The sequence below is a fragment of the Rissa tridactyla genome, chromosome 4 (assembly GCF_028500815.1).
Source record: "Rissa tridactyla isolate bRisTri1 chromosome 4, bRisTri1.patW.cur.20221130, whole genome shotgun sequence".
NCBI lineage: Eukaryota > Metazoa > Chordata > Aves > Charadriiformes > Laridae > Rissa > Rissa tridactyla.
The window spans coordinates 38,574,635-38,600,652 of record NC_071469.1 but is presented as its reverse complement, the minus strand read 5'-3'; the positions used below and the strand labels follow the sequence as shown (position 1 = coordinate 38,600,652).

Sequence of the window (26,018 nt, the reverse complement as noted above, 5' to 3'; positions counted from 1 at the left end):
TTTCTAGTACTATTCACAGACACATAAGGATGAAAGGAAAATGGAAAAAACCCATATGAGTTAGAGGTGAAACTACAAAATGGTTTAAGCTTCACAGAGGCTTCATCACATGCTTCAGCTTGCTATACAAATTAGGTACTAGTCTTGTGATACCACAGTTCCTCCTGGCCTTGCTTTTAGCTGCTACAGCCACATGACATACCCAGTCCAACGCTGCTGTTTTCCAGTAAGTAACTAAGATGCTCAAACATGGCCTTTTGGTTTTGACGACTAATTCGACAGAAGTAGCACAGGAATCGACAACAGCTTGCCACCATCTTAGGAAAAACGATCTGCTGAAGAAGAAAGTTGACAAAGCAGTGAAATATGTTAATTACCAATCTGTCCCAATTCTTCCTGCACTCCTAACAAGGAAAGTATAGTGAAGTTACCAAGGTGATAAGAAGCTGACAGTTGCTTTGCTTCTAACTTAAAAAAGGACCTGCATATCCTTTTGACTTTTGTATTCATTAGGCCATTAGGTTTAAAATGTTGAAAAACATTTTGCAGAGGACTATAGGGAACATACAAAGGCGAAAAAATGGAGAAATAATTCTCATCAAAGCAATTTGCTGACCAGTAAATGCAGTTATACAAAAACTCTACCTTAGCAGCATTACGGTAACAAGCTCAACCTCCAATATTAGGTCATAGCAGAATAAAGAATATTCAAGAACCTTAGTTTATCCTCTCATATTACAATAAGAATGTACAGTCTTCATATAAAACATTTCTACAAGACTTCTATGTTGTTCGATGCATAGGTCTGATAAGATAAAACAAAACATTAAACTCTATTAACTATGCAATGCTTTTAAACCCAAAAACAAACAAAAAACCCCCAAACACTTTACTTGCTGCACATGATGTGCAAGGATTTCACCTCTGAAAATAAAACAATTTCATCTGTAGCACTCATGAAAATATGTTTCACAAGTTGCAATTAGTCATAACATCTTCTGAAATGAGAAGTTATGCCATTCTCACATTTTACTGAAAGAACAAGATAAAAAACCAAGGGACATATTTTGATGCTTGTTTAAAGGTTTTTCTATCTGATTTATTAAATGTACCATTATACAGCAATTTTTTAAAAGTGTCAAGTTCAGTTGCAGATCTATGTCCTAAGGATACTCACAAAACTAATGAGAAAATTCATTACCATCAAAGAGAATTAATTTTATATAATCTGACAAGCACCCTTAGGCAGAAGCATGAATATATTCTATGCAATAATGTATTCTATAATTTCTAAGCTGATATCTGAGCATTTTAATCACAATATCATGTATTTTTTCTTCCTATGACATCCTGCCTCCTTCCCTTCTTACCTTTCAACCATAAATAATATTGCTTATACTTTACTATAACAAAGAATAATGCATGTTGCCTTCTATGCAACACAACTCTAACTCATTCTGAGAAGTTCAATCTTTTCACTTAATGAGACAACAATCTTGCCAAAAAAGTTATGTAATTAAAAGCTAGATGATACGTATTATCTTTTCAAGACACCAGGTGCACTTCAGAGACTTGAGTAACTGTAGTTTTACTTTGCCACAGTTTTTTTCCTAATATATGCGACTCATTTGTCTATTTCAGTCATGGAGGAGCTATTATGTATAAGCAGCTTTATATACAATTTCTATTCTCAAATGTATGGTAGACAAAAATGAATGAAAAACGTTCATTCATTCATTCATGAAAATATTCAACAAAGCTTCCACCCCCCAAATTTACAGGGATTTTAACAGAATGTGTGATATAATTTTGTTTAAAAAATTACAGTAACAGCAATACTGTTAAAAATTATCATTGTAGAAATTCCTCATTATTGACAGGAATACCTATGAATATGGAATTCTAAAACTTTAAATCAGTAAGAAATAATTTTGAAGTTAAACGATTAAATTCTAAAAGCCAAAAAGGGTGTTCCTGAGGATTTTCTGAAAATGAATTAACAACCAACACCAGAAACCAACATGACATTAAGATTCCAAAATTATAAGATGTAAAGACACAGTCTGAAACAACTATTTTAGGCATTAAGATACACACTAAAACCTAACTGTGACAGAAATGCTGAAAGCTTGCCCAAGTATTTTCTGGGATGTACATTTCACCAATGAAGTACTTTTCCAGGGTTTTGTTAGCCAGTACTGGAAAACACTTCTAAGGTACTGAGATACCTTCAGCCACACTATATTCCACAGATCTCCTCATCTATTTCTGACTCATTTATTAATAGCACAGCTGGAAAAAAGCCTGGCATAAATTTTCTTCAGTTTGAACTGACAAGTTTTTACCTTCTCACCATTCCTTCAGAGAAGTGTGAGCTGTAACACTTGTTATAACACTTGAGACACCACCTGTCTCAATACAGCTTCATGATAAACTCACTTAATTCAAGAAGCTGGAAATCTAGCTTAAACCATCTGCTGCCACAACCAAGGAAAACCAACTCCTAAACCAGAGACTACATTGCATGGTTGCTCATTCCATCTCTTGAAGCTGTAACACAAAGAAAGAAATGTCCATGAAGCTGGAAAGAGAAAATAAAAGGGACCATACTAACAACCTAGCTGTCAGCCACTTGTTCGAGAGCAGGAAAAGCAGTTTCCTAGTGCCTGATGCCACCACTGTACTTGAACTGTATATAAGGGACTCACTGGACAAATCTGCAGGGAATTTCAAATAAGTATATAAAAGCATAGCTGACCAAGGCATGGTCACTGTTTCTGGCCCTACTCCTTTTTATTCAGAAGAATACCTTACCTGGAAGAGTGAAAGATTTGAAGCATGCACAAACATGTACCTTTTCCAGATTACAGCCTAGTGGTTCTACCTAGGGTCAAGAACCTTTCAAGTGAGACTTCTCTAGCAGATTAGAAGTTAAGCATGCCAGCAGAAGATCAACAGACAGCAGATGGCAAGTCACAGAAGGCAAAGGCGGGAACTGGGAGAATGAAGAATTGCCCACAGTAGGAGAAGCTGAGGTTCGAGACTATTTAAGGAACCTGAAGGTGCACAAATCCATGAGACCTGATGAGATGCATCTGCAGGTCCTGAGGGAACTGGTAGATGAAGCTGCCAAGCCACTATCTATCATATCTGAGATGTCCTGACCGTCCAGTGAAGTTTCTGATGACTGGACAAAGGGAAACATAACCCCCGTTTTTAAAAAGGGAAAAAAGGAAGACTCAGGGAACTACAGGCCGGTCAGTCTCATCTCTGTGCCTGGCAAGTTCATGGAGCAGATCCTCCTGGAAACCATGCTAAGGCACATGGAAAATAAGGAGGTGATTGGTGACAGCCAACATGGCTTCACTAAAGACAAATAGTGTCTGACGAAATTGGTGGCCTATGATGAGGTTACAGCATTGGTGGATAAGGGAAGAGCAACTGACATCATCTACCTGGACTTGTGCAAAGGATTTGACACTGTTTTGCACGACATCCTTGTCTCTAAATTGGAGAGACGTGGATTTGGTGGATGGACAACTTGGTGGATAAGGAATTGGATGGATGGTCATACTCAAAGAGTTGCAGTCAACAGCTCGATGTCCAGGTTTAGACAAATGATGAGTGGCGTTCCTCAGGGGCCGGTATTGGGACCAGCGCTTTTTAACATCTTTGTTGGTGACATGGACAGTGGGATTGAGCGCCCCCTCAGCAAGTTTGACGATGACACCAAGCTGGGTGGCACGGTCAATACGCTGGAGGAAAGGGATGCCATCCAAAGGGACCTTATCAGGCTTGAGACGTGGGCTCATGCAAACCTCATGAGGTTCAACCGGGCCAAGTGCAAGGTCCTGCATGTGGGTTGGGGCAATCCCAAGCACAAATACAGGCTGGGCGGAGAATGGCTTGAGAGCAGCCCTGAGGAGAGGGACCTGGGGGTGTTGGTTGATGAGAGGCTAAACATGACCTGGCAATGTGTGTTTGCAGCCCAAAAAGCCAACTGCATCCTGGGCTGCATCAAAAGAAGTATGGCCAGTAAGTTAAGGGAGGTGATTCTGCGCCTCCACTCCACTCTCATGAGACCCCACCTGGAGTACTGTGTCCAGTTTTGGAGTCCTCAACACAAGAAGTCTCTTATGATAGTTTATTGCTAATAAAACTTTATCTAAGATGAGGAGGTACATTTTCCTAGCAGAGCTACACCTCCCATAAATGCAGCTAACATATATCTTTAATTTAAAATAAGGATAAAACCTTTTCAAGTCCTATTAAAAGACAAATGAAATACCTAAAACCTCTCTCACGCTTTTAAAATCATGTCCTAGAATGCTGGGCTTCTCTCTCTAGTAGTTTAAAAACTGTTCAATTTTTAACACTAATCAATATTTAAATTTGGACAAGGAAAATCTGTCTTACATGAGGGACATCCGTTTTTTCTTTGGGTATTTCTTCTTAAAAATTCTACTATACTTTCGGAAAGGTTCAAAATGCAAAACAGAGAGTAAAATTACAGTGAAATTACCTGAGATTTGTCTCCTCCAAGCACATTCACCATCACATCCATGACAGTTTCATGCATGCCCAGGACTCTCATTAAATTAGGATGCTGATAAAACACCTTGTTGTTCATTATATCCCTAAAATGAAAGAAAAAGCAACAATGTGTTTTTAAGGCACACCATTTTAATTTAAATCAATGATGCATCATCAGAGATTTCAGAAATGTGCATTCACTGTAGTAACATAATTTTAAATTCTTAGATTTCAGCATAATACAAAGCCACCTGACAACTAAATGCTTCACACTTCAGTACACTGTCATTCCTTTAATTTTCATGAATTCTATATAATAAGAATCTAAACTTTTAAATTATTTCAAAATGGCATTTCTTCATCTTTAAATTGCTCTTACCATCTGTTCTGCTTAAAGGGAAAATATATTCTCCAATGATCTAAGTGGAAAAGAATATATTGTTATGTTTTAAGTAGAGAATAGGGATCAAGAAATCTAAATCTAATCTTTCCTCTGCAGTAACACTCCTTAATTAATTTTCTCAGTTCACAAAGTAGAAAACAATAAATAGACTTAATATTCAAGGTTAGCTGTCAAATGTGTTTCATCAATATTTCCAAAATTAAGCCCATCTGTCAGAAGATGTAAAATGGCATTCGGTTCCCTTAAATAGGAATATTTTAACATTTTCACTCTGCCCACATTCTTCTCAAGATGTTCTAGAATTCGCTGTATTAGTTTCATAATCCATAACACAATTTATGTGTTTCGATAGGGCACCCAAGGATTCTAACATTTTAGGTCAACCTGTTAAAAACAAATGGCAAACAAGAGACATCATGCCTGCTTTAAAGAAAGACAGAAAACTGGGAATGGAAGATGATTTATAATACAGCACCTATGGGAAGCTGAGTTTAGCCAGAACTTACCCTTTACCCCTCCTAAATTCTCAGCAACTTTACAAACAGCGTCAGCAACAAATTAGGTAATATAGTCATACTAATTAATGAGTTGTTACTATGACTTGCTCAAATCAACTGAAGAGATTAATCTTTACAATTTTTACAAAAACAATACAATTTTTGCAGTGAAATCGTAAGAATACTGGACGTTCCTTACAACTGTTGTAAAGGAGAGAAATTGTTCAATGTTCTTGATGAGGGACAAATAAATACAGTTCTCAGGTAATCGTACTATCATTTCCTCTCTTTTCTGTGACTTTTTTTTCCTTCCTACATTAAATGACCTAATCCAGCAATTATTCACATAAGAGAAGTAACAGACAAGGAAGCGTGCACCATAACACCACTGCTTAACAGAGGTAATTTCATAGCAAAGATGCAGAACAAATATTCTCACATCAGTAGGCATTACATAAAGGCAATTTCTTATAATTATAATGTTATAAAGGATAAAATAAGCAGTCTTGCATGTTCAAATACTTTAAGTTGCCACTGATGGTGACAGAATAAATACTAAACAGTTTGAAAAATTTAAGATTGCAACAACACTTTGCTGGTTCTACCTAACGGCCTGCACAAACTTTCCAATTAAAAAGATACCAGCAAGTTTATTCACTCATGCATGAAATATAACGTGAGTTTTAAGTTTGGGTAAGATGTAGTATTGACACCAATAAAGATTTAAGTTATGTTTTCTCCAGAGATGTTAAAACATGTAGTTTGACAAAGCTTTAAGCATTAGGCTTAACTATAGTAAAAGGAGTCTGTTTTCTTTAGATTAAAAAATACCTTAGTTCACAGAAACCTTGACACATTTGATACTGCAAAACGGATCAGTTGGAGCCATCTTGCAAATATCTGTGAAAATTAAAATTTCTGGCACATATCTGCATTTTAGTAGAGCAGCAATTTTCATCCAGGATCTAAAATGAAAGGATTTACTAACATAACAAAAAGCTTTACACAAACTTAAAAAGAAAATTATGTTAATTCCATACCCTAATCCATTAATCATTAGCAATTCCTCCTCTTTTCCCATCCTGACACTGAGAAGTGAGCGAATCTGACCCAGCGCTGCAAGCAGGTTAATGGTATCCTTCACTGAGGCGGCACTAATGGTGTATGCTTTCCTCAGAGCTTGCAGTAGCTCACCAATGCTGTCATATTGCCTACGAAGGAGGGTGTACATAACCCGAACTAATTCTGGATCTTGAATCTGATCTTCCTGGGACCAGCGCACCATAGTCTGGGATATGAGTTCTTTCAGTGTAGCTAGAAGAATAAAATACATAAAATGTTATTAGTTATTACAACCAAAAAAAAAAGTCAAAAACGTGTATTACAGTAAAGTATTAGCTAACAGTAGACAATGAGGCAGTTGTAAGAGAGCAAAAGAGCACAAGCAGACTCCATAGGATTTTTAAACTGGAAAAATAATTTTTAATCTTTCAAGATAAGTGTGATGCTCTTGACAGATGGAAAACAAGAAACATCTACTTCGCATTCAAGTCAATAACAGCATTGTTGGCAATGAAAACTTAGTTGATCATGACTCTAAGAATCATCCTTGGAAGTTAAATGCTATATTTAAACTTTTAATTTATCCTTCATTTCTACATCAAGACCTATAAAATAGGACTAAGTGCAGCACAAACACCTTTTCATTAGGAATGACTGAAATCTGATTTTATAATGCCAAAGAAACATCATATTTTTGATGATCATCAGCTTAGGTTTGGAATACAGAAATTGGTAATTAAGTTTTCAGTAAACAGTTTATTGGCTGACAAGTATGAGTTGAGTTACAGCATGAATGTGGGCTCAGCTTGCCAATCAATCTTGCCATGGGGGAGGAGGAAATAAAATCCATTCTAAACTTACAAAACTGCCAGAAAGGAGGATGAGATAGCTGCCTTTTAAATCAAATATCCAATTCAGGGCATAGCTAGGGTGTCTTGAGCAGCTTTTGCTGCTCATTCACTTGATGAATATTTAGCTATTTTGTTGTTCAAACAATGGATCTACATTGTCTTCAAAAAGATGATCTACCTGGAAAGATCTCATAATTGTATGATGATGCAAACACACTAAGGAGTAGAAGATGCAAACTGACTTACAATTGGGGAATTTAATCTGTATTTCCCATCTGTTTGGGGAAAGTCACTGTCACTTGGGAACACATTATCTTAAAAAACTGTATTGTTTGGAACTCCACATGCATATTGCTTGAAGCAGTTCTGTTGTATACGTTACACGTCCAATGACCCTGGACACAATTCTTCTGAGCCCAGAGTTTAGAAAATTTACCTGAAAACTAAACACATGTTCCTGTCCTTGTTCCAACAAATGTTCATTGATGATATAAAGTAGAACATGAATAACCACCTTCTCTCTTAAAACATTGCAAGTTTCTTTCCTCTATTTCCAGTAAAATTACCTCTTGACTTTACCAAAGTTCTTCCAAGGGTAAGAACTGCCTCCTCCCAATTTTCAGCACAAAAGTATTTATAGCCAGTGTATATTCATTTATTTTTGTATCTACACTACCCTTTCACTTGCTAACTCTTCTCCCTTACAGTTTACTTAGTGATGCGTTTGTAGAAAACCGTCATTAATTCTCATATTTTCTACAATAAACAGGTTCTTTTCTGCGTGGACAGATTCTGTATTTCATTAAGACAGCCCTATTCTGAAGGGCATGAATGAAAACATCAAACAAGCTTTGTTCCAAAACACTGTATAACTTCAATCAAAACAATTTCTTCTTCCACCACAACAAGGCAATCTCCTCCTCTTTCCTTGAATAACTAATAATTTCCCATAACTTTCAAACTTACTGAGTTTCACTGATTTCTGGTTACATAAATATAACACACTTCTGTCAGAAAGTCAATGAACTTATTAAAGAATATAATTACTTACTCTGGCTTTCCGACTGGGGGGAAGGGGATAAACATGGGATAAGGAGCAACCTAAAGTGGTAAACTCAAAAAGGAGTTAAGGTTTTCTCCTGTGAAATTATGTTAGGTCTTTGAAAGCTCAGCTGATGGCCCCCCTCACAAGGCTAAAGGACAAAAAGTGCACAATTTTTTGTCTTTTTGTTTTACAAATCTAGTTCTTCAGTTCCTTACTACTGCCAGAAATATGTAATTTTTGTTGGATTGAAAGGCATATTACTTTCAAAATAATGTGATATTTTGGATTTTTTTTTGTTTGATGTGGGAAAATACCATATGATTCACTCCAAATAGATATTTTCCACTTCAGCAACAAAAATATTATTTGCACTGACTCAATTATGAGGGTGATTTTATACACTTGAGTTAACTGTCAGATATTTATACACATAACTAAAAGGTTATTACAATTTTAGTACAAACATAATATTCCTCAAGAAACACATTCTCATGAAATGAACAAATGAAAAACAAATAGTCTCCCTGATACTGAATTGTCTACGCAGAGGTTCCCATGTGTAAATGTAACAAAATGGTTCTGTGTTTTTTAGAACTTCTCTCCGGAGTTTTGAAAATGTTTCGCTACAGCAATTTTTAGCGTTTCTTAAGTTTTAGTACCTTTGAAAGTTTTGATTTTATTCTTCTGATAAGCTTTTAAGTTGCATATTGCTATTTGTAATTACTTTTAGGCAGTATGGCAAATAGCCTTGGAGAAATCAATTAGACATGTCCCTGTGTGGATGAATTTTTGGTCAAATGGTAAGAAATGGAGGTTAGAACTAAATGGTAGTGGTCACAAAAAGAGAGGAAACAGCAGTGAAGTTCTGCATATATCCATGCGTGTTCTCTGATGTTAAGCACCTTTCTTCCCTAAAAGACCTGAGAAGGGGATAAGCAGATGCAAACAAGTGTGATGATACAAAGTTATGAAAGATAGTAAATATGAGTGTAATTGAAAAAAATGCAGAACTTAAAAGGACAAAACTGGGCAATAAAATGGTCGTGAAATTAACTTCAAATAACATCACTGTAAATAAAATGAGGTAGGAGAATATAGTCCTCATTTATAAATAAAACAATGAGATGTTAACAGAGATAAATCACAGAATAGTTGAGGCTGAAAGAGACTTCTGGAGGTCATCTGGTTCAACCCCCATGCTCAGGCAGGGCCACCTAGAGCCAGTTTTCCAGGACTGTGCCTAGATGGTTTTTGAATATCTCTAAAAGGGAGACCTCCCTTATCAACATTATAGAAATATCAGCTCAATTACGAGTTTCAACTCAAATTCACTGGCAGTTAAAAGATCAAACCAAAAGCCAGGATTTATTAAGAAAGGAATGGTTAAAGCAGTGTATGTGATGCCATTACGTTAAGCCATAGTTCAGTCACACCTTTTCATCCAACACAAGAAGAGGCCATCAAATGAAGCCCATTCACAAGGCAGGAGCTAAGCCAAAAAGAAAGGTGTTTCTTCACATAACAGATGACAGAACCCCGAAACTCCCTGCCAAAAACGTGGCAGCTGCTAAAGGTTCACATTTGCTCAAGTGAAGACTACACAGATATCTGTCAGAATAATACAATGGGGATATAAAAAGATAAAAGATAAACCTCTTTTGAGTCAGGAAATCTCCTGAGCTGAAGATAACTGGAGACTGAGACAGCATTAAAGTTGTAAGTACCATATCTGATTGTTTTATTCTTACTTGTCCCTAGATAACCATTTGTTGTTACTGTTTGAAACAAGGTATTGGGTTAGATGGACCTGAATCATTACAGCCTGTCTTACCCATCACATTATTTTAAAATCTGAGAGTCTGCTTAGTGCTTCTAGCTTCAAATGTATAAGGCTCAGTCCCAGAATTAATTTCTTATCTGAATACTTCTTACAGATGCAGAACTTTGCAGTTCAGTTTCTACTGCCTAAAACTAGAAACTTCTCAAGTTGCCGCTTCCAGCCACTTACGTATACTTGCCCACATCTAAGCACAGCAGTACACTCTCAGGACTTCTAGCTGAACTCCTGCAAAGAGGAAAACCAGAAACACTTGCAAAATTTGACAAACACTCGTTAATAATCCTCTAAGAGGCATTAGAGTTAAAAGCCTCAGGAAATACGAATATAGTTCTTCCTAGGCTGCTCTTAAGTCTTCTTTGCATCTTGGTTTAGGTTTATCAGAGTCTGCTTAGAGTCTCTTTTTCTAATCAGATGTATTGTGACTGATCTGCTGTTTCCTCCCTCTAATCCTTTCTACCCTCTTTTGCCCTATGCTGAAACGGAGATGCTGCTGTGTTTGTTGCACTTGAGGAAAAAGATCTTGCAACTCAGCCAAAACATGAGAATAGATGAGAAACAATCAAACGTTCTGCAACCAAAATTAAAAAAAAAAAAAAAAAAAAAAAAAGGCAACAAAAAATGGAGCTCAGAGCCAGTAGGGAAGTCTATTGTAAGTAATAACTAATAAGTTAACATTCTGTTGTTTCAGTGTAAGTATCACTCTGAGGAACAAAGTCTCAAATGACAGTCTATGATTCTTCAAACTTAATGTTACAATTGCCACAATCTTTTCTTGAACATGCAGTGGCTATTATTCAACAGAGACCTAACCTTTTCACACAAACGTTCTCATATACCCACACTAATATCACTCAGAGAGATCCATGGTTCATTGTTTTAACACGGGAACTGAATAAAGGCATTTGTTCAAGCCAGTAAATTCTATTTCCTGATTTCTGTTCTAGGACCAGTAATCAAGCATATACCTTCAGAATATATGGTTCTGCATGAAAGACTAATATTGTAAGCGCAGACACCCTCCCCTAAGTTAGAAGCACCTCAAAAGCCATAGCTAAGTGAGCCTGACGGCCATAGTTTCTATTCCCAAAATGCACGAACAAGATCATTGACCTCTTTTGATTTCTACCTGCAGAAAGAGCAGACATACATATCACTCACTATCTTAAATAAAAAGTCTTTCTTTTCCATTTTTTGTGTATAAGGGGTACTACCCCTTTTATCACACCACAAGCCTCTCGCTTGGGGAAGGAGGTGAAAGGCAGGCCAGCAGAATTACCTGTAACAGAAGCTGAGAGCAATCTGAATACTGGGCATGGTGACATCAATAATCACCTGAACTGTTGCTAATGCTTTCCCAATTTTTAACAAGAAATTGCAGTGCCTTAATAATCTTTCAAGGCTGTATGATGAGTCACCCATATATATGCTTATCTAAATTATGACATGACAGTTAACAAAAGTCCTATCATCATAATTAACACTAATTTATTGCTTCAATGTGTTTATTCTCTGAGTTGTAGCTTGTTTTTAAAGACAATTTTTACTAATTCATTATTAACACTAGTTTAAATTGCTATTATTCCTCTCCTAAGATCAAAATCCATTTGTGAGTAGATAGGAATGCATGCTTAGAGGAAAGGAAGATTTCTTCGTAGAAAATAGTTCCTTCTTATGAATATTCATGGCCTGAGTATGTATGACCAGCAAGTCAAAGCCAGAGACTTCTAGTCTTGGCAACAGGTACACGCCATGCACACCACCACCCCTCTGCATGCATATAAGAGGACTAGGGTATCTCAAACACCCATTTCCTTTCACACTCTGAATTCCAAATTTCCTGGGGGGCAAAGGGGAAGTGCACACATAGACTATGTATCTCACGGTCTCTAGCTACACTGAAGCATATGCCATACTATACTATACGCATTATATAATTTTTCATTATCCTTAGAATGACTTCATCCATATGCATACTTTTACTATGCATCACTCACAGAAGCAGCCCAACCTGAAGAGATTATCTGAAATTTCTAGAAGAACAGACCCTGTAGAATCACTTGTCCAACCTGCACTTCTTGTGACCCAAAGCTCCAGTATATGAAATACGTAAACTGCTCTGTTCCAAGGACCAGACACCATGTGCCCTGAGGCTTTAGGAGTGAATGCTTCCTGATTCATGACAAGAGAATCCACATGAGGCCTGAAGAAGAAATGATACTTCCCAAATACTGTGTAGATCCTACTACCGTTAAAGAGAAAGCAGATGCTAACAGATGAGTCACTGGAGAATACAACCCCTTTTTCATGCAGCACATGAGATTATTATAAGATTTAATGTATTGTGTCAAGCTTAACAGAACAAAATATGCTTTCAGGGCAGGATAAACCCTCTCTGGTGCTTTACAGAACAAGCAGATCATGCAAGAGGCACCCTGAGTTACAAAATAGCATTGTTGTCTAATCTCACACAACTCTTGATGAAATGATTAAGTCTGAAATGAAATTAATTCTCCTGGGTCTGTACATGGCCAAACAGAGCAAACTGGAAATAGAAGAGGGGCATTTACTACCATTGTTGCTTAAAGAGGCTCAAAAGAATGCTCATGCAGATAGTAGAGGAATTGCAAGCAGAGAACCCATCTTGCCTGTTTAGACGATGAACACAACACTGTTCCCTGTGTTACGGAATAGGGTACGAGAATGTATACATACAGGAATACTGCTCAGAATAAAAAGTCTGTGATTTCAAGTGTTTTGGGGTGTTTATGTGCATGTATGTATCTTTATGCGTATATGCATCCTAAGAAGAGGTAGTAGTAGGAAGGAATATGAACACTTCGTTCTGCTACTAGTCCTTCCCTGACAGCTACAATAAATAATTTATTAGAGGAAGTAGAGCCAAAAGAACAATATACCTTCAAAATGCAACACGGAATATTGCAGAGGTGAAATAATAACAACAAATTGCTACTCAACTGAAGCAGACAGAGCTTGAGGTAACTTCAGGATGTCAGACTTTCCTGTCTTCCATTCACAAGCAAGCTGTGTTTTGCTCTCAAGTTGCAAAGAGTTTGAACTAACCTCTGTAACAAACATTGCAGGAAGGTATCTATCTGTAATATTTTTTATTTCAGTGCTTCCTTTAATTAAAAATAATGTATCTTTGAGCCACCAGTAATACATGCAATAGTCTGTTTTCAGCTTTCCATTGCTAAAATGACGCACATAGTTATCAATTACTTAATGCACGTGCATTATTTCTAACATGGTTAACCAACTACATAATCTTCTTCAAAACATTATAAAAACATTTACTATCTGCTATGCTACATATGACATCCCTCTGTGGTTATAAACATGCTTGGTTTCTCTGAAAATCCAGCACTTCAGAGAAGCAAAAATGGTTCACATACACTATATTAAGCTCTGGCAGCATTTACAAGAGTTAAAATTGATTGAATGCAGTAATAATTTTTTTTTTATTCCCTCTGCATAAAAGTATATAACAAAACATATTATACCCTGTAAGCGTTCAAATACTTGCTGGATAATGCTTCTGAATCTGGTTGTAGGAATATGAAGAAAACTTGCTGAAACAAATTCATAGTCTCCTTTTCTGCTTGTTTTATGCCATTAGGCATGGTAAAATAAGAAGACAACAGATATGAAATATGGCAAGCATATGGCATTTGTGTATAAATAACAACAAATGTAATTTTACTTTACTCTTCCACAGAAAAGACAAACTTTCTATCTTTTTGTATTACAAAAGCTATGAATTACAGTGCTAAGTTTATCCATCATTCCTCTGTGTTTAGAATAACCTTGATTCAGCTACATCTGTTTTTTTTACAAGAACTAACGTGAATTCTAGAGTAAAAACTTTCACTGATTATCTGTCAAGCTTTGTACGGCTTACTCTTAATACAATATACTAAAAGGATATGTATGTTATCAGCTGATATATATATGAATCAAGTCCAACCAACCTCCACAATGCCTTGCAACATGTAGTGTCAGGCCTTTTTAAGAAGAAAGCTCATGAACCTAACTGGTCAGCATCAACCAAGAGAGAGCCTGGACTGGTTTGCCTAATGAAGAGAAGGCTCAGCAACACTGTCATCAATGTATACAAATAAATACCTGAAGGGAGGGTGTAAAGAAAACAGAGGCAAGCTCTTTTCAAAGACTAGTGACAGGACAAGAGACAATGGGTGCACACTGAAACATAGGAGAGTCCATCCGAACAAATGGAAACACTTCTACTGTGAGGGTGACTGAGCACGAGCACACATTGACCAAGGAGGCTGTGGAGTCTCCATCCTTGGAAATATTCAAAAGCCTCCTGGACATAGTCCTGGGCAACCTGCTCTAGGTGGCCCTGCTTGAGCAGGGGGGTTGGACCACATGGCCTCCAGAGGTTCCTTCCAGCCTTGGCCATTCTGTGGTTCTATGAATCACTGCCACACAGCATTATACATCTGAAAACAAATGAATAAAGACTATCTATTCGTTTACTCTTAAACACCATTAAACTAATTAACTTAAAAAAAATTTTGTATTGTTTCAACAGTTACTCTCAGTTCTCTGTTGCACTTACTCATCCGTGCTACGTGGAAGGACTGTTTTCAGTGATGTAATACACATTCTCCCATATATATTGTTCCTAGTTCTGTGGATTGTCTCTCATCTCATTAGTTTCAAAACATATATAGGGACTCTTCAGGTGTTTTGAGGTAAATATTTCTATTTTTAAGAAATGTTAATAGCTTAATATTACTCAGCAAACACACAGGGATATCGCAGTCATCCTCCTCCTCTATAATATCCTGCTGCAGAAAGGAACATTAAAAAAAATTCTGCTAAAAGATGTCTGTTCTTCTCATGTACCTTTAAGCAATATGAAAGCTCACTGTAAAGGGCAGTGAGATTTATAAACTACAGAGAAAAGTTTTCAGGCAAACTGATGATATCCAGACAGTGTTCTTCTCTGACCTCTGATTTTAGAGACGCGTGTTAAAGATCTATAGAATAAAAAGTAGCAATACTAAATTCTGGAAAATTCTGTTAACTCAGGAATTTATTGTTATTTTTTATTTGTGAAAATAAAGATGTTCACTCTGTTTAGTTAATCAGATAGATTTAATATTTGTTTTTAAATTCAGAAAGGATATGATATAGAAAAATATGTATGTGCATGTATGTGATGCTTGAGAGAAATCAGAACAAGTTATCAGTCTTTAATGAATGTATATATTTACCATCATCAAGTGAAGTAAGTGAAAGCCATTCCTTTTTATACAAAAAACAAAAACTGTAAAACCATTTTTTCATATATATCTTGCTACTGAGATACATACAGCTTCTCATGCAGCAAAGAAAAATGAAATGGAGTTAAGTTGTAAGGAAGAACGTTTTTGCATTAAAAAAACCCACAGCATATAAATGCAAACTTCTCACTTTTGGAATGCTTGAGTCTAGATTATAGCACTATAATTAACTTTTTACATTTCTTTGTAAAGAATACGCAAATTTTCAACCCCAGAGTTAATGATCTGGATCCAAAATCTTCCACCCATTTTAACTTCTTGTTTAACAAAAAATCTAAGATGTTCAGTACGTAGGATAACAGTTCTAAGAGGCAGAAGGAACTTAAACAGGTAGTCTCCTTCTTCAGCACTCTGAAGTTTTATTAGAAAATATACTCGTCAACTACGTACACCTTTAACACTTCCATCACAGAAGTATTTATGTGAAAAGAAAACTTACTAGGAGATTTCTCTTCTTCCTCCTTAGGTTCTACTTTTTCTGCTTTTGGTGGACCTTTGATTTTATACATTAATGAACGGAGTTTGCCAGTCAAGGACGAATCTTCCTCTTCCTCTTCCTCCTCTTCTAGTGGAATACCTTAGCAGATAACAAAACTGGTTAGAAACAAAACTTTACCTTTGAAGATTAACTCTTTCGATATTTAAACAATACTAAAATATGTACAGGATTAAGCCCAGCAGCTTTAACATGTTAGCTACAGTAGCACCCCTCAAATTATGTTGATTTCAGTACACATACTTCTTATATCCAGATTTATAGTATTATTTTTTCAGTATTATGACCAAAGAGGTGGCATTTTTTGAAGACTACTATGGCAATTAATTTTGACTCAGAGTCATATTTGATTACATATGTAATCCTTTGTTTCATATCACAGAACGTAAACTAAAGAAAGAAATTTATGGCTGTATCTCACAATATAGAATAATTTTTCAGTCAAGATATTTAGCAGTCATAAACAAACAAACTTATTAACTGGATTTAAAACTGTAAGAAGGCAGATGTTCAGAGATTATACCAGTGATACGTTTTTCATGAACATTTATACGATGAGATGGGATGTCATTTTACAAGGTACTTTAATACAGTTCAGTTCACTACATTGCTTCACAACCATTCAAAGCATTTTCAAATATTTCACATCTCTTAGTGATGATCAGACAACATGTGTTATGTGCAGAAGCACAGAACATCTAAGCAGGTTCCCTTCAGAGCAGAACTAATTGTGCCAAGCTGAAATGTAAGCTTTTGCTGTTTGGCTGCTGGTCAAAGTGAAATTGAGTGAAGGAAAAGACTTCCAGACAGAATACTAAAGACATACAAGCTGGAGCAGAGGAAAAAGAATAGAATCATAGAATGGTGCGGGTTGGAAGGGACCTTAAAGATCATCTAGTTCCAACCCCCCTGCCCTGGGCAGGGACACCTCCCACTAGACCCAGCTGCTCAAAACCTCATCCAGCCTGGCCTTGAACACTTCCAGGGATGGGGCATCCACAGCTTCCCCGGGCAACCTGTTGCAGTGCTCCACCATTCTTGCAGAGTAAACTGCGGAAGCTAAAACTGATATTAAAAAAAGAAACTAAGAAAGGAAAAAAGAACTGAAATGCGGTATCAGGTTGGAGAAACTTTGCTGCTGGCAGCTACTAAGGGGAAGCAGTTAAAGTTATAAGCAGGAGTGACTAAGTGACGAGGAAGAAAAAAATTCAGGCGCAGTGGGAGAGAATGATAGAACTAGAAATTGAAATTGGAGACTACATTTAGAATTTAAGGAATGGGAAAAGTGAGACTGGCTGGGCAAAGTGAAAAGCTAAGAACGAAGGAAGGCTACAGTCAGAGTCTGCAAAAAGTAAGAACACGAGATGTAGCCAACAGGGAGGGGAAAGAGAAAGCAGACAAGGATGCTAAAGAAAGCAAGAAACTATCTGGCACCGAAAAAAAAAGCTAGGCCCTGGAAGCAAGAGGGAGAGAGACTGAGAGAACTCTTGAGAAACTGAAATGGACAAACAAGAAAAAATGCACTGGGATGATGAGTTAAGACAGTGCTGTAGTGGAGAAGATGGGGTCTATGACTGCTCCAGACAAGGTCTCATTCACCACTCCTTATCATTCATAATTCATTCTGCGTCCTCTTAGAGTTGCAATCCATTCACAAGCTGACCATCTCGTGTTGCTACTGGCTAGTAACTTAATTCAAGTGGCAGAGGTCTGTGCACTGGAACAGGTAGTTCCAGCCCATTTAAGTGTCTATTTGATATTATGCAATAAAATCTGTTGTAAATTTGTTTGTTTTCTTTATAACCCAGAAATTACACACAAAAATTATGATAGAGGACTATTATTTTTCTGGGAAAATTAACCACTCACAGTTAGGACATGCTAAGATTAAGACTGCCTGAGTAACTTTAATTCTGACTATTTGCATATATTCATTATGAAACAGCCTTTAATTACTTGATTGCATACAAATTTTTCCACTTAGACTGCAAAGTATACTTAGTATTAAGAAGCTGATTAAATATTCCAAGCACAACTCCTGTTCATTTTATCTGCAGCTGTGATTGCTTAGTACTGATTTTCAGGACTAAGCCAGGACACAGACAATGAGGAACATTTATCTGTAGTGACCACCTATGATGAATGTGTACAAAGTAATGAATATTGTTTTGTTTTGAATCCAGAGGATCATTAAACTATTTTAATCATAAGACTGTGCCCTCTCTATCTTCAGTTCTCTCTCTCATTCAACATACACATTTTTAATGTAATAAACAATAATAAAAATACAACCCTAAAAAGAAAAAAATCAGTAGGGTTTCACCTCATTAAAAGATGAAAAGTGATCAGGAGCTAAGCTAACTCAATAATAACACCAGCAACTAATACCAACAACAAGATTTCAGGTAAAATAAAGATACTGCAGAGCTAAGACTTTTCCAAGTAAATTGGGGGTCTTCCATAATCTTCATCGTGGAGTCTCAGAGAACTCTCTGATGCCAAATAGGCATGACCTTTGAAAACCACAGGTCAGATCAAGTGCTAAGTGACTGAACAATGGAGATGATGGTATCTAGCTTAACAAAAATGGGGAGAAAGAGGAGCAGCTACAAGGATATTAACTATTCACTTTAATGCTTGGAAGAAAAACGCTGGAATGAAAGAAACAGTTTTTGGTAAGCACTTAGAAGCAAGGATGAATAACAACCAACACAGGATCGTCAAAATCAAATTATGTTAAACCAATTAAATTTCCACCTATAATGTAGCTAATCTTAGAGATACAAATCTTGATTTTAAGGACTTCTAATACTGTCTTATACAATATCCTCAGAAATAACCTAATGAAACACAACCTAGATACCCACTGACCTACTCATCTTTGGCTGAGGTAGTTGAGAAATGGCAATTGGCTTATCACAAAATCGGTTGATGGAGATTCTAATAGCGTATTCAGAAATAGCAGCACAAGAAGACAGCAGAAGCCTTAACAACACAAGCACAGAATGATATGGGAGGCACCACGGCTACAAACAGAAATCACAACCTGTTAATTACAGGTCACTAAAACACTACAATTCCATGAACTGGGTAAAACTGTTTTTAGGGATAACCAGTGAAGAAAGAACTAGCAGACCATATTAGTAAACATTCAAAAGTGACCCCAAGCAAACAGAAGGAGGAGGAAGAAACTGTTAAGATTACTGTGCCCTTCCTGGGGAAGAACCTGAGACGCTGTCAATTCACTGTAATGACTCTGCCCACCTCTTCTTGAACAAGAGGGCGCTATCAACCACAGGACCAAGAAATGCACTGAAGAGTTACTACTAATATATCTACCAAGTAGGTGGATATGAAAAAGCTTGAGTATATCAGTTTTAACTGCATCATTATTGGGAAGGAGCAGTAATAACTGGATGACTTGGACCACAAACATTAGTATCATTGTAAATGGACTAATAAATCCATGATTGTCTTGATTAGACTAAGATTTCAATAGACTAACAAAAGATTTTTGGCATCACATGTAAAATGTGATTCCTTAACCCACATAAATTGCACAGGGTATCTGATACAGCTCACCCTTGAGGATACCCTAAGGAAATTCAAATTCAATCACTGAGGCAACTCAAGCTGTAATCTGCAGTGCAATAGTGTTTTATAATGATTGACCATCACAATTATGTATACACCAGGAAACTACGCAAAAGCAGCAGCCACACCCCTCATCGAGTGGTTTTTATTACATTTTCTACTGGTCAATTTCACAGGAGCAATGTTCTTTCCATACCTTTTATCTGCTTGTACACACACACGCCTAAATCTTTTAAGGTAATCTAACTTTATGGTTCGGATCATTTTTTTTTTCCTAATTAAGTCTAAAATTGACATACAAAAAGAATAATACAGGATAATATTCAATAGATATATCACAATGAAACCTGAAACCATGCACGAGTTTCTCTTATTTTTGTAATATGCACCAAAGTCTGTCAGGAAAGTTATCATGTAGACAGTAATACATCTAATAAGACCCCCTCATATGAATATTTTTTTAAACTGATCTGTTCTTTTTTCATGTAAGGTCTCAAAAAGACAAACAGAAAAAGGTACAAAACCTTGCCACTCACCACAGTGAATTAAAAGATCATCATGAAATTCATATAACTCATCCCGAATCTCCTCTGGGCAGGGACAATCCTCTCCCAGTTGAAAATTCAGCAACATATTAATCTTTAAGGGAATTAGAACATAGTTAAAACACTGAGATAGCCTAAGACATATTCTAATCTATAGCCACATTTTACCTGTTTATAATCAAATTAACATAAAACATAGATTTCCAATACAGTTTAAAAGAAATACTAAAGCAATGGTACTTTGTAAGGCTTAATTATGATTAACATCAAAATACAGTCACACTTTATAATAAAACTATTTCCTGTAGGTAGAAAAGACTATTTCCCACATACACTAACTTCATGCTAACTTTTAGCAACTAAAATTATCAAATTCTCATCATCTTGCAGAACTGGATGAATCTCAGCTCCTCAGCACTGGACATTCAATGCTTCTATCCTGTTGAGAAATTCTAAGTCAACTTTGGTTTCGAGCTTGAATTCTGGAGTACAGGTATAAGCATTCTGACATTCAGTTCCTGAGGCATCTTAATAAATTGTATTTCAATTTCAATTTTGGTTCTCTAGCAATTCCAACAGTAGTTTAGAAGTCAAAACTATTTTATCATCGCAAAGAATTTATTTTTTCTTTAGATTCAACCATTTGTTTAGTATTACCTGTTCTTGAGGAGGAGATCGAAATTCTTTAGTCTTCTTGGCAGTCAAAGCAGCAGACATGTTCAAGGCTTGCATGAGCTCATTGTACCTGTATTTCTGATTATATTGCAATTTTGATACATAACGGTCTGCAAATGATACAATTGCTTCCACTCTATGTTGTAGCTCACAGTCACAGAAATAACTGAGTAAATGACACATCTAGGATAGAAAAAACAGATATAAGTTCAACAGTTTAACAAACTCTAATTGGGGAAGAACTGCAGTGGATACTATACACTGCAACAGACTGAAAAAAGAGAGACTTTTTCCCCATATTTTTCTTTTAACACTGTAAAGGTGAACAATTTATACGATTTTATTATCTGATCAATAATTCTATATTGCATTCACAGTCTTTCATGTCATGCACTCAATACAGGCGGAAATCATAGAATCATAGAATAGTCTGGGTTGGAAGGGTCCTTTAAAGATGGCCTGGTCCAACCCTCCCTCTTTTAAAATGCATCTATAAAATAAGTATTTGCACATCTATTTTGAGTGCAGACACATGCAGAAGTAATTGCACCGTCACCAAATTTGCTTATTAATGTGAGGTTATAAGGCAAAGTGGAATAAAGACCTTCAGGATTTCAAATCTTACTAACTTGACAAAAAGCACTACCTTTCTTTTATCAATAGTAGAACATATGTAATAAATTTATATTAAATTGTCACCTGAAGCTTCACAGATTCTGGTAATCTTGTCTGCAATAAGCCCTTTGCAGGAGCTTTCGTTTCCTTTATTGCTTTCTCCCCAGCTTCCACAGCTTTTTCTTCAACTTGTGTAACTTCTTCCTTCTCTGTCCTCTCTTCTGTTTCTTCCTTGTGATCTCCAAACACATTGGGATCAATGAGGAGTAACACCTGCTTCACATCATCATCATCAAAAACCCCCATTATGAGCAATGTTGCTATCAGTTTAAGAACAGGAACAAACTGGAATGCAACCTGTCCTCCAACAGGGTCTCGTATATGACTACCACTACACTGTACTGCCTCTGTTAGCATACTTATGGCCTTGGATTTAAGTATATCAAGGGGTATCTCTGGGCTGGATGTCTGACGTTCTTCACTGGTCATAAGAAAGCATGGAGTAGAAAAATTAAAGCTTGGTTTCAGACAAGTGCTAAGCCCTACTCCAGGTAAGCCATGCTTCTTTGTTTCATCAGGATATAATTTAATTGTTCGCGTTTCATCTGTAACTGGAATGATAAATTCATTGTTCATCATGAGCTTGGCTTGCTTGGCATACTCCAAATGAATACTAATGAGTAAGTCATAGAATCCGGAACGTAGAAGTCCAGGTAAGTACCGATTATCTATTGTATAAAATAGCTGAGATATGTCCACATGGCTACAAAGCGCATAAGCAACTCTAGTGTTACCTAGTGCACTAACTGAGCTATAGAGCTTCAAAGTGTGGTAGTGAAACTTCATCAAATCTTCTTGTTCACATAGTTCCAAAATGTCAACGCATCTGTTATGAAAGAAAGAAACAGATCGCTGGTCAATTTTATGAATAATAATTTTGTAAAAGAAAAGTTTTATAATCTCTGAACATTTTGCTAAATTCCACTTCAAACCATTAATACTAAGGGTGCTACTGACTAATCTTAACATATGCACCATTAAACCAAAGTAAATGATGCTAATAATTGCTGAGATTATTGACAATTGGTACTCCACAGAAAGAAAAAGGAAAAACGTAAAATAGAGAAGCTTCTTCAGAAACTATGGTAAATTAGAGCTTGTTTTTAAGAGAAATGTATTTGTAGTACGAAAGTCTGCAACAACAGTGTCCCTAAACAGTGCCTTTATAGTTTAATGAGGATTACTGTTTCATTTTATTTTATTTTCACACAAAACACAGTATTTTACCTCTTTTCTTCAATTCAGTTTTATTAATGATAAATAAAACTGGTTATTGAATTATTAAAAGAAGCTGAAAAATAACTGATAAAAGTACAGCTGTTAAATTATGTTTCCCCTACAATTCTGCTTATAGTTTGATTTGTCACTGGTTACAATATTTGATATTTGGATGTATCTTTATTATCCTCACTCTGAAGATAAAACCTAATGAAAATCTAAGACAGGATCTTGTCAATAAGAATATGAATACTTAATTCATGTAAATTCAGAGCAGATGAAACAGGAACAGATTACGTGTTTTTATTACAGAAAAAATCAGCAAAATATTACTTGCATGCTCTTTTTGATGTTTTTTTTTTCAAGCTGAGAAAATCTCTATGTTTAAAGACCTAGAGATTTAAGACATATTATTTTATAATTTAAATAAAATAAAATAGTCGTGTTTTCTCTTATTTATGCAAATGTCATCACACGGCATTAATATTATTTAGCCTCTTGTATCTACTTAAATTTCACGACTATGATATTATAGTGGATCAGAAATTCTAAACAACTCCAGTGTAAATATTCTCCAAGGCAGGTTTAACCAATACCCAGATATCAGCTCTCAATATGTTTTGTCCATACCAAGTCATGGTAGTTCCTTCCAAATGTACCTGTTTTCTTCTGGAATATGAAGTGCCATCATCTGCAGAGGTTCCAAACACTGCACGACCCAGCCGTGACGTTCACTGACACGCTCAGTTTCTACTTTTAGAAAGCTGTTTGGCATCCTGCTCCATAAAACAGGTGTAATTGTTTGCACATCAAGACGAGGGGGACACTGAGGAATAGGATTCCTTTCTTCACTTTTAAAAATTGCTGCTGATAAAGGCATGGTATTCTGAAACACATAAAGTGTATTAAAATTCTTTTTGTAACATCTAATTATGAAAAAACCTATAACATCAAAAGGAAGTAAAATTTTTTGATAACAAAGAACTCATAGAAAAACATAACTTACGGCGATAAACAAAATCCATTAAAAACACCCAACATTAAGGGTGTTCTCCCCAAATAATTTTAGTTTATTCTGACAGATGCAGTTTAGATTTGTTGAACAATTAACTTCATATAATAATTACATTTACAGAAGTAAAGGTAAAAGTCAAATGAAAAGTCACACCAATAATTCAATCTTTCTAAAAAAATTCAACTGAGGAATTTCTGTGGCAGTAAACAGATTTAAAAGAGCAGTTTTATAGAAAATATTTTGTACCTTTAATTTACCAAGTTCAAACTGAACCAGGTTGGTGCTTGTAGGCTGTACAAAAGTTGCTGGAAAAAGCTTTGTGTTTGGTTCAACCTAGAAGAGAAATGAGATTAAAAAATTAAAAAAGGAACAAGAATTTCCTCCCAGAATATGATACCACATAAAATAAATACAATATAGCTTACACTTCAATATCAAATAAGTGCAGACGCTATTCAATTGTTGCTGAGTGTCTACCTGTAGTATACCTCTAATACAGTTATCTAATATAGTATGACTTTGTTTTATAGGCCCAACTAACTTTGAGGCAAGTGTGTCTGCTGCCTTAGGTGCTCTTAGCACCTGTAACAAGAACTTTGGTAACGCTACGTGTTGACTCTTTTCAAACATATCCAAATCAAACACCTCATTCTAGAGCAGCTCCTTAAAAATCCAGCCACTTTGAAGCTATGTACTTTGCCTCTTCCTCTAGGAAAAGCACCACAAGCACAGTCTGAGGGTAGAATACAGCTTTTTAGACCACCACACATCTTTTAACGTTCTTTCACATTTTATGCTGAACAAATATTTCACTACCAAAAAAGCACTAAAACAAATTTCTAAGAGAGGGGGAACCAGAGGGAGATAAGAGAGTGAGACGGCATCATTTGGTCAGGATAGTGCAAATCTTTATTTCCTACTGAGATTAGCAAGTTTCTGATTCATACTCCAAAAGTAGAAGAATGTAATTTTTAAGACCTCAAAGACCTCCAGCTTATAAATTCACAGTGAATCACAATGAATCACAGTGCTTCAGTTTTAAAGTGTCTGTTTGTGTTTGGGATTTTTTTGACATCTACATTTTCCTCACTTCCCCATTACAGCTAGATTCAAAGTCCATCTCAGAGTGGTAACACCAGTTTATTCTGAAGAATTCTCTACAAGATCACCCATGCCTATTGCGTGGGTGAAAAAATAATTTAAAAGATACTTATAGGACAGTATATTATTAAAAAGATTTCAGTGTTCCAGGGTGGCTGAAAAAAGGTACACTCTATATAATCAATTCAAGGTTTCAGGAGTTCAATTAAATATTTTAATCGCATCATTATGTATTTTGTGTACTATGCATATACTTTATACATACAAAGTACAATTACAATACTTGTGCTGTGACGGAGTGAAACTCCTAACTTTGGGGATAGCAAACTATCAAAAATTGCAAAACAATAAACTGAGAATCACAAAAAAAAGAAATAAAAGAATCCATATTCTTTCAGATGAGAAAACAGCTCCAAAACACAATATAACTTAAATAAAATGTAAAATAATATCATATACTTGAAAATCTGTATGCAGAATAAAGGTTTTTCAGAACTCTGATTACTCGGATACGCAAAATAATGTAGGGCCAATTATGTACATTCTAATCTTTTTTGATAAGGAAAAAACCCACAAACCTAAATCCAAAAGCAAAGGTTATACTGGACTGAAAGACTCTACTAATAAAATGTGTCTTTTATTTCATTAAAGCCTGAAAGTAACTGACTGAGACAATAAAACTCTCAGCCCATGACCAAAGAGAAATATTTCCTAGTAATATTAACTGAATTTGTCATTTCTAATGTTTTTTGAAGGTCAAAAAACCATTACTAACTCAGAATAAAATAAAGCATCTAGTAAACCAATATTTAAAGTCTCCTTTCTGCTATGAATACATTAACATTGGCCTGACAATTAATGGCAAAATCTGAAATATATATGTATACACTATCTTTGATTTACTTTTCTATTATAGACAGTGGGTTTTTTTCTGAATATCACCACAGCATTCAATATTTAGATCAAGAACTACAGCAAAATTCATTTCTGCTCCTCAATATGTTGACCGGTAGGCCTTTTAGAAAGAAAACAACATCCAAATCTTGTCCCCCTACCTCAGTTAAGAAAACTGCAATGTGCAAATGGTTACAAGGTTAGAATAATTATCCTGTAGCCTCTAGACCAGACAAATATCAGT

The 26,018-nt window shown here is 35.9% G+C and overlaps 1 protein-coding gene across 4 annotated transcripts in view; it reads right to left on the bottom strand.

Annotated features, from left to right (window-relative positions):
* RYR3 (ryanodine receptor 3) overlaps positions 1-26,018 on the bottom strand; it is a 233,618-nt gene that overhangs the window by 92,845 nt on the left and 114,755 nt on the right. For 2 of the 4 annotated variants that reach the window (XM_054198046.1, XM_054198047.1), the window contains exons 33-41: positions 24,026-24,112; positions 23,424-23,650; positions 21,571-22,372; positions 20,854-21,054; positions 20,188-20,290; positions 16,001-16,138; positions 6,474-6,747; positions 4,523-4,637; positions 203-335 (exon numbers count right to left, since the gene is read on the bottom strand). In XM_054198046.1, coding sequence (XP_054054021.1) covers positions 203-335; positions 4,523-4,637; positions 6,474-6,747; positions 16,001-16,138; positions 20,188-20,290; positions 20,854-21,054; positions 21,571-22,372; positions 23,424-23,650; positions 24,026-24,112 — 2,080 coding nt within the window. The remainder of the gene's footprint in view (positions 1-202; positions 336-4,522; positions 4,638-6,473; positions 6,748-16,000; positions 16,139-20,187; positions 20,291-20,853; positions 21,055-21,570; positions 22,373-23,423; positions 23,651-24,025; positions 24,113-26,018) is intronic. The other 2 variants (XM_054198048.1, XM_054198050.1) reach the window with 1 other exon arrangement.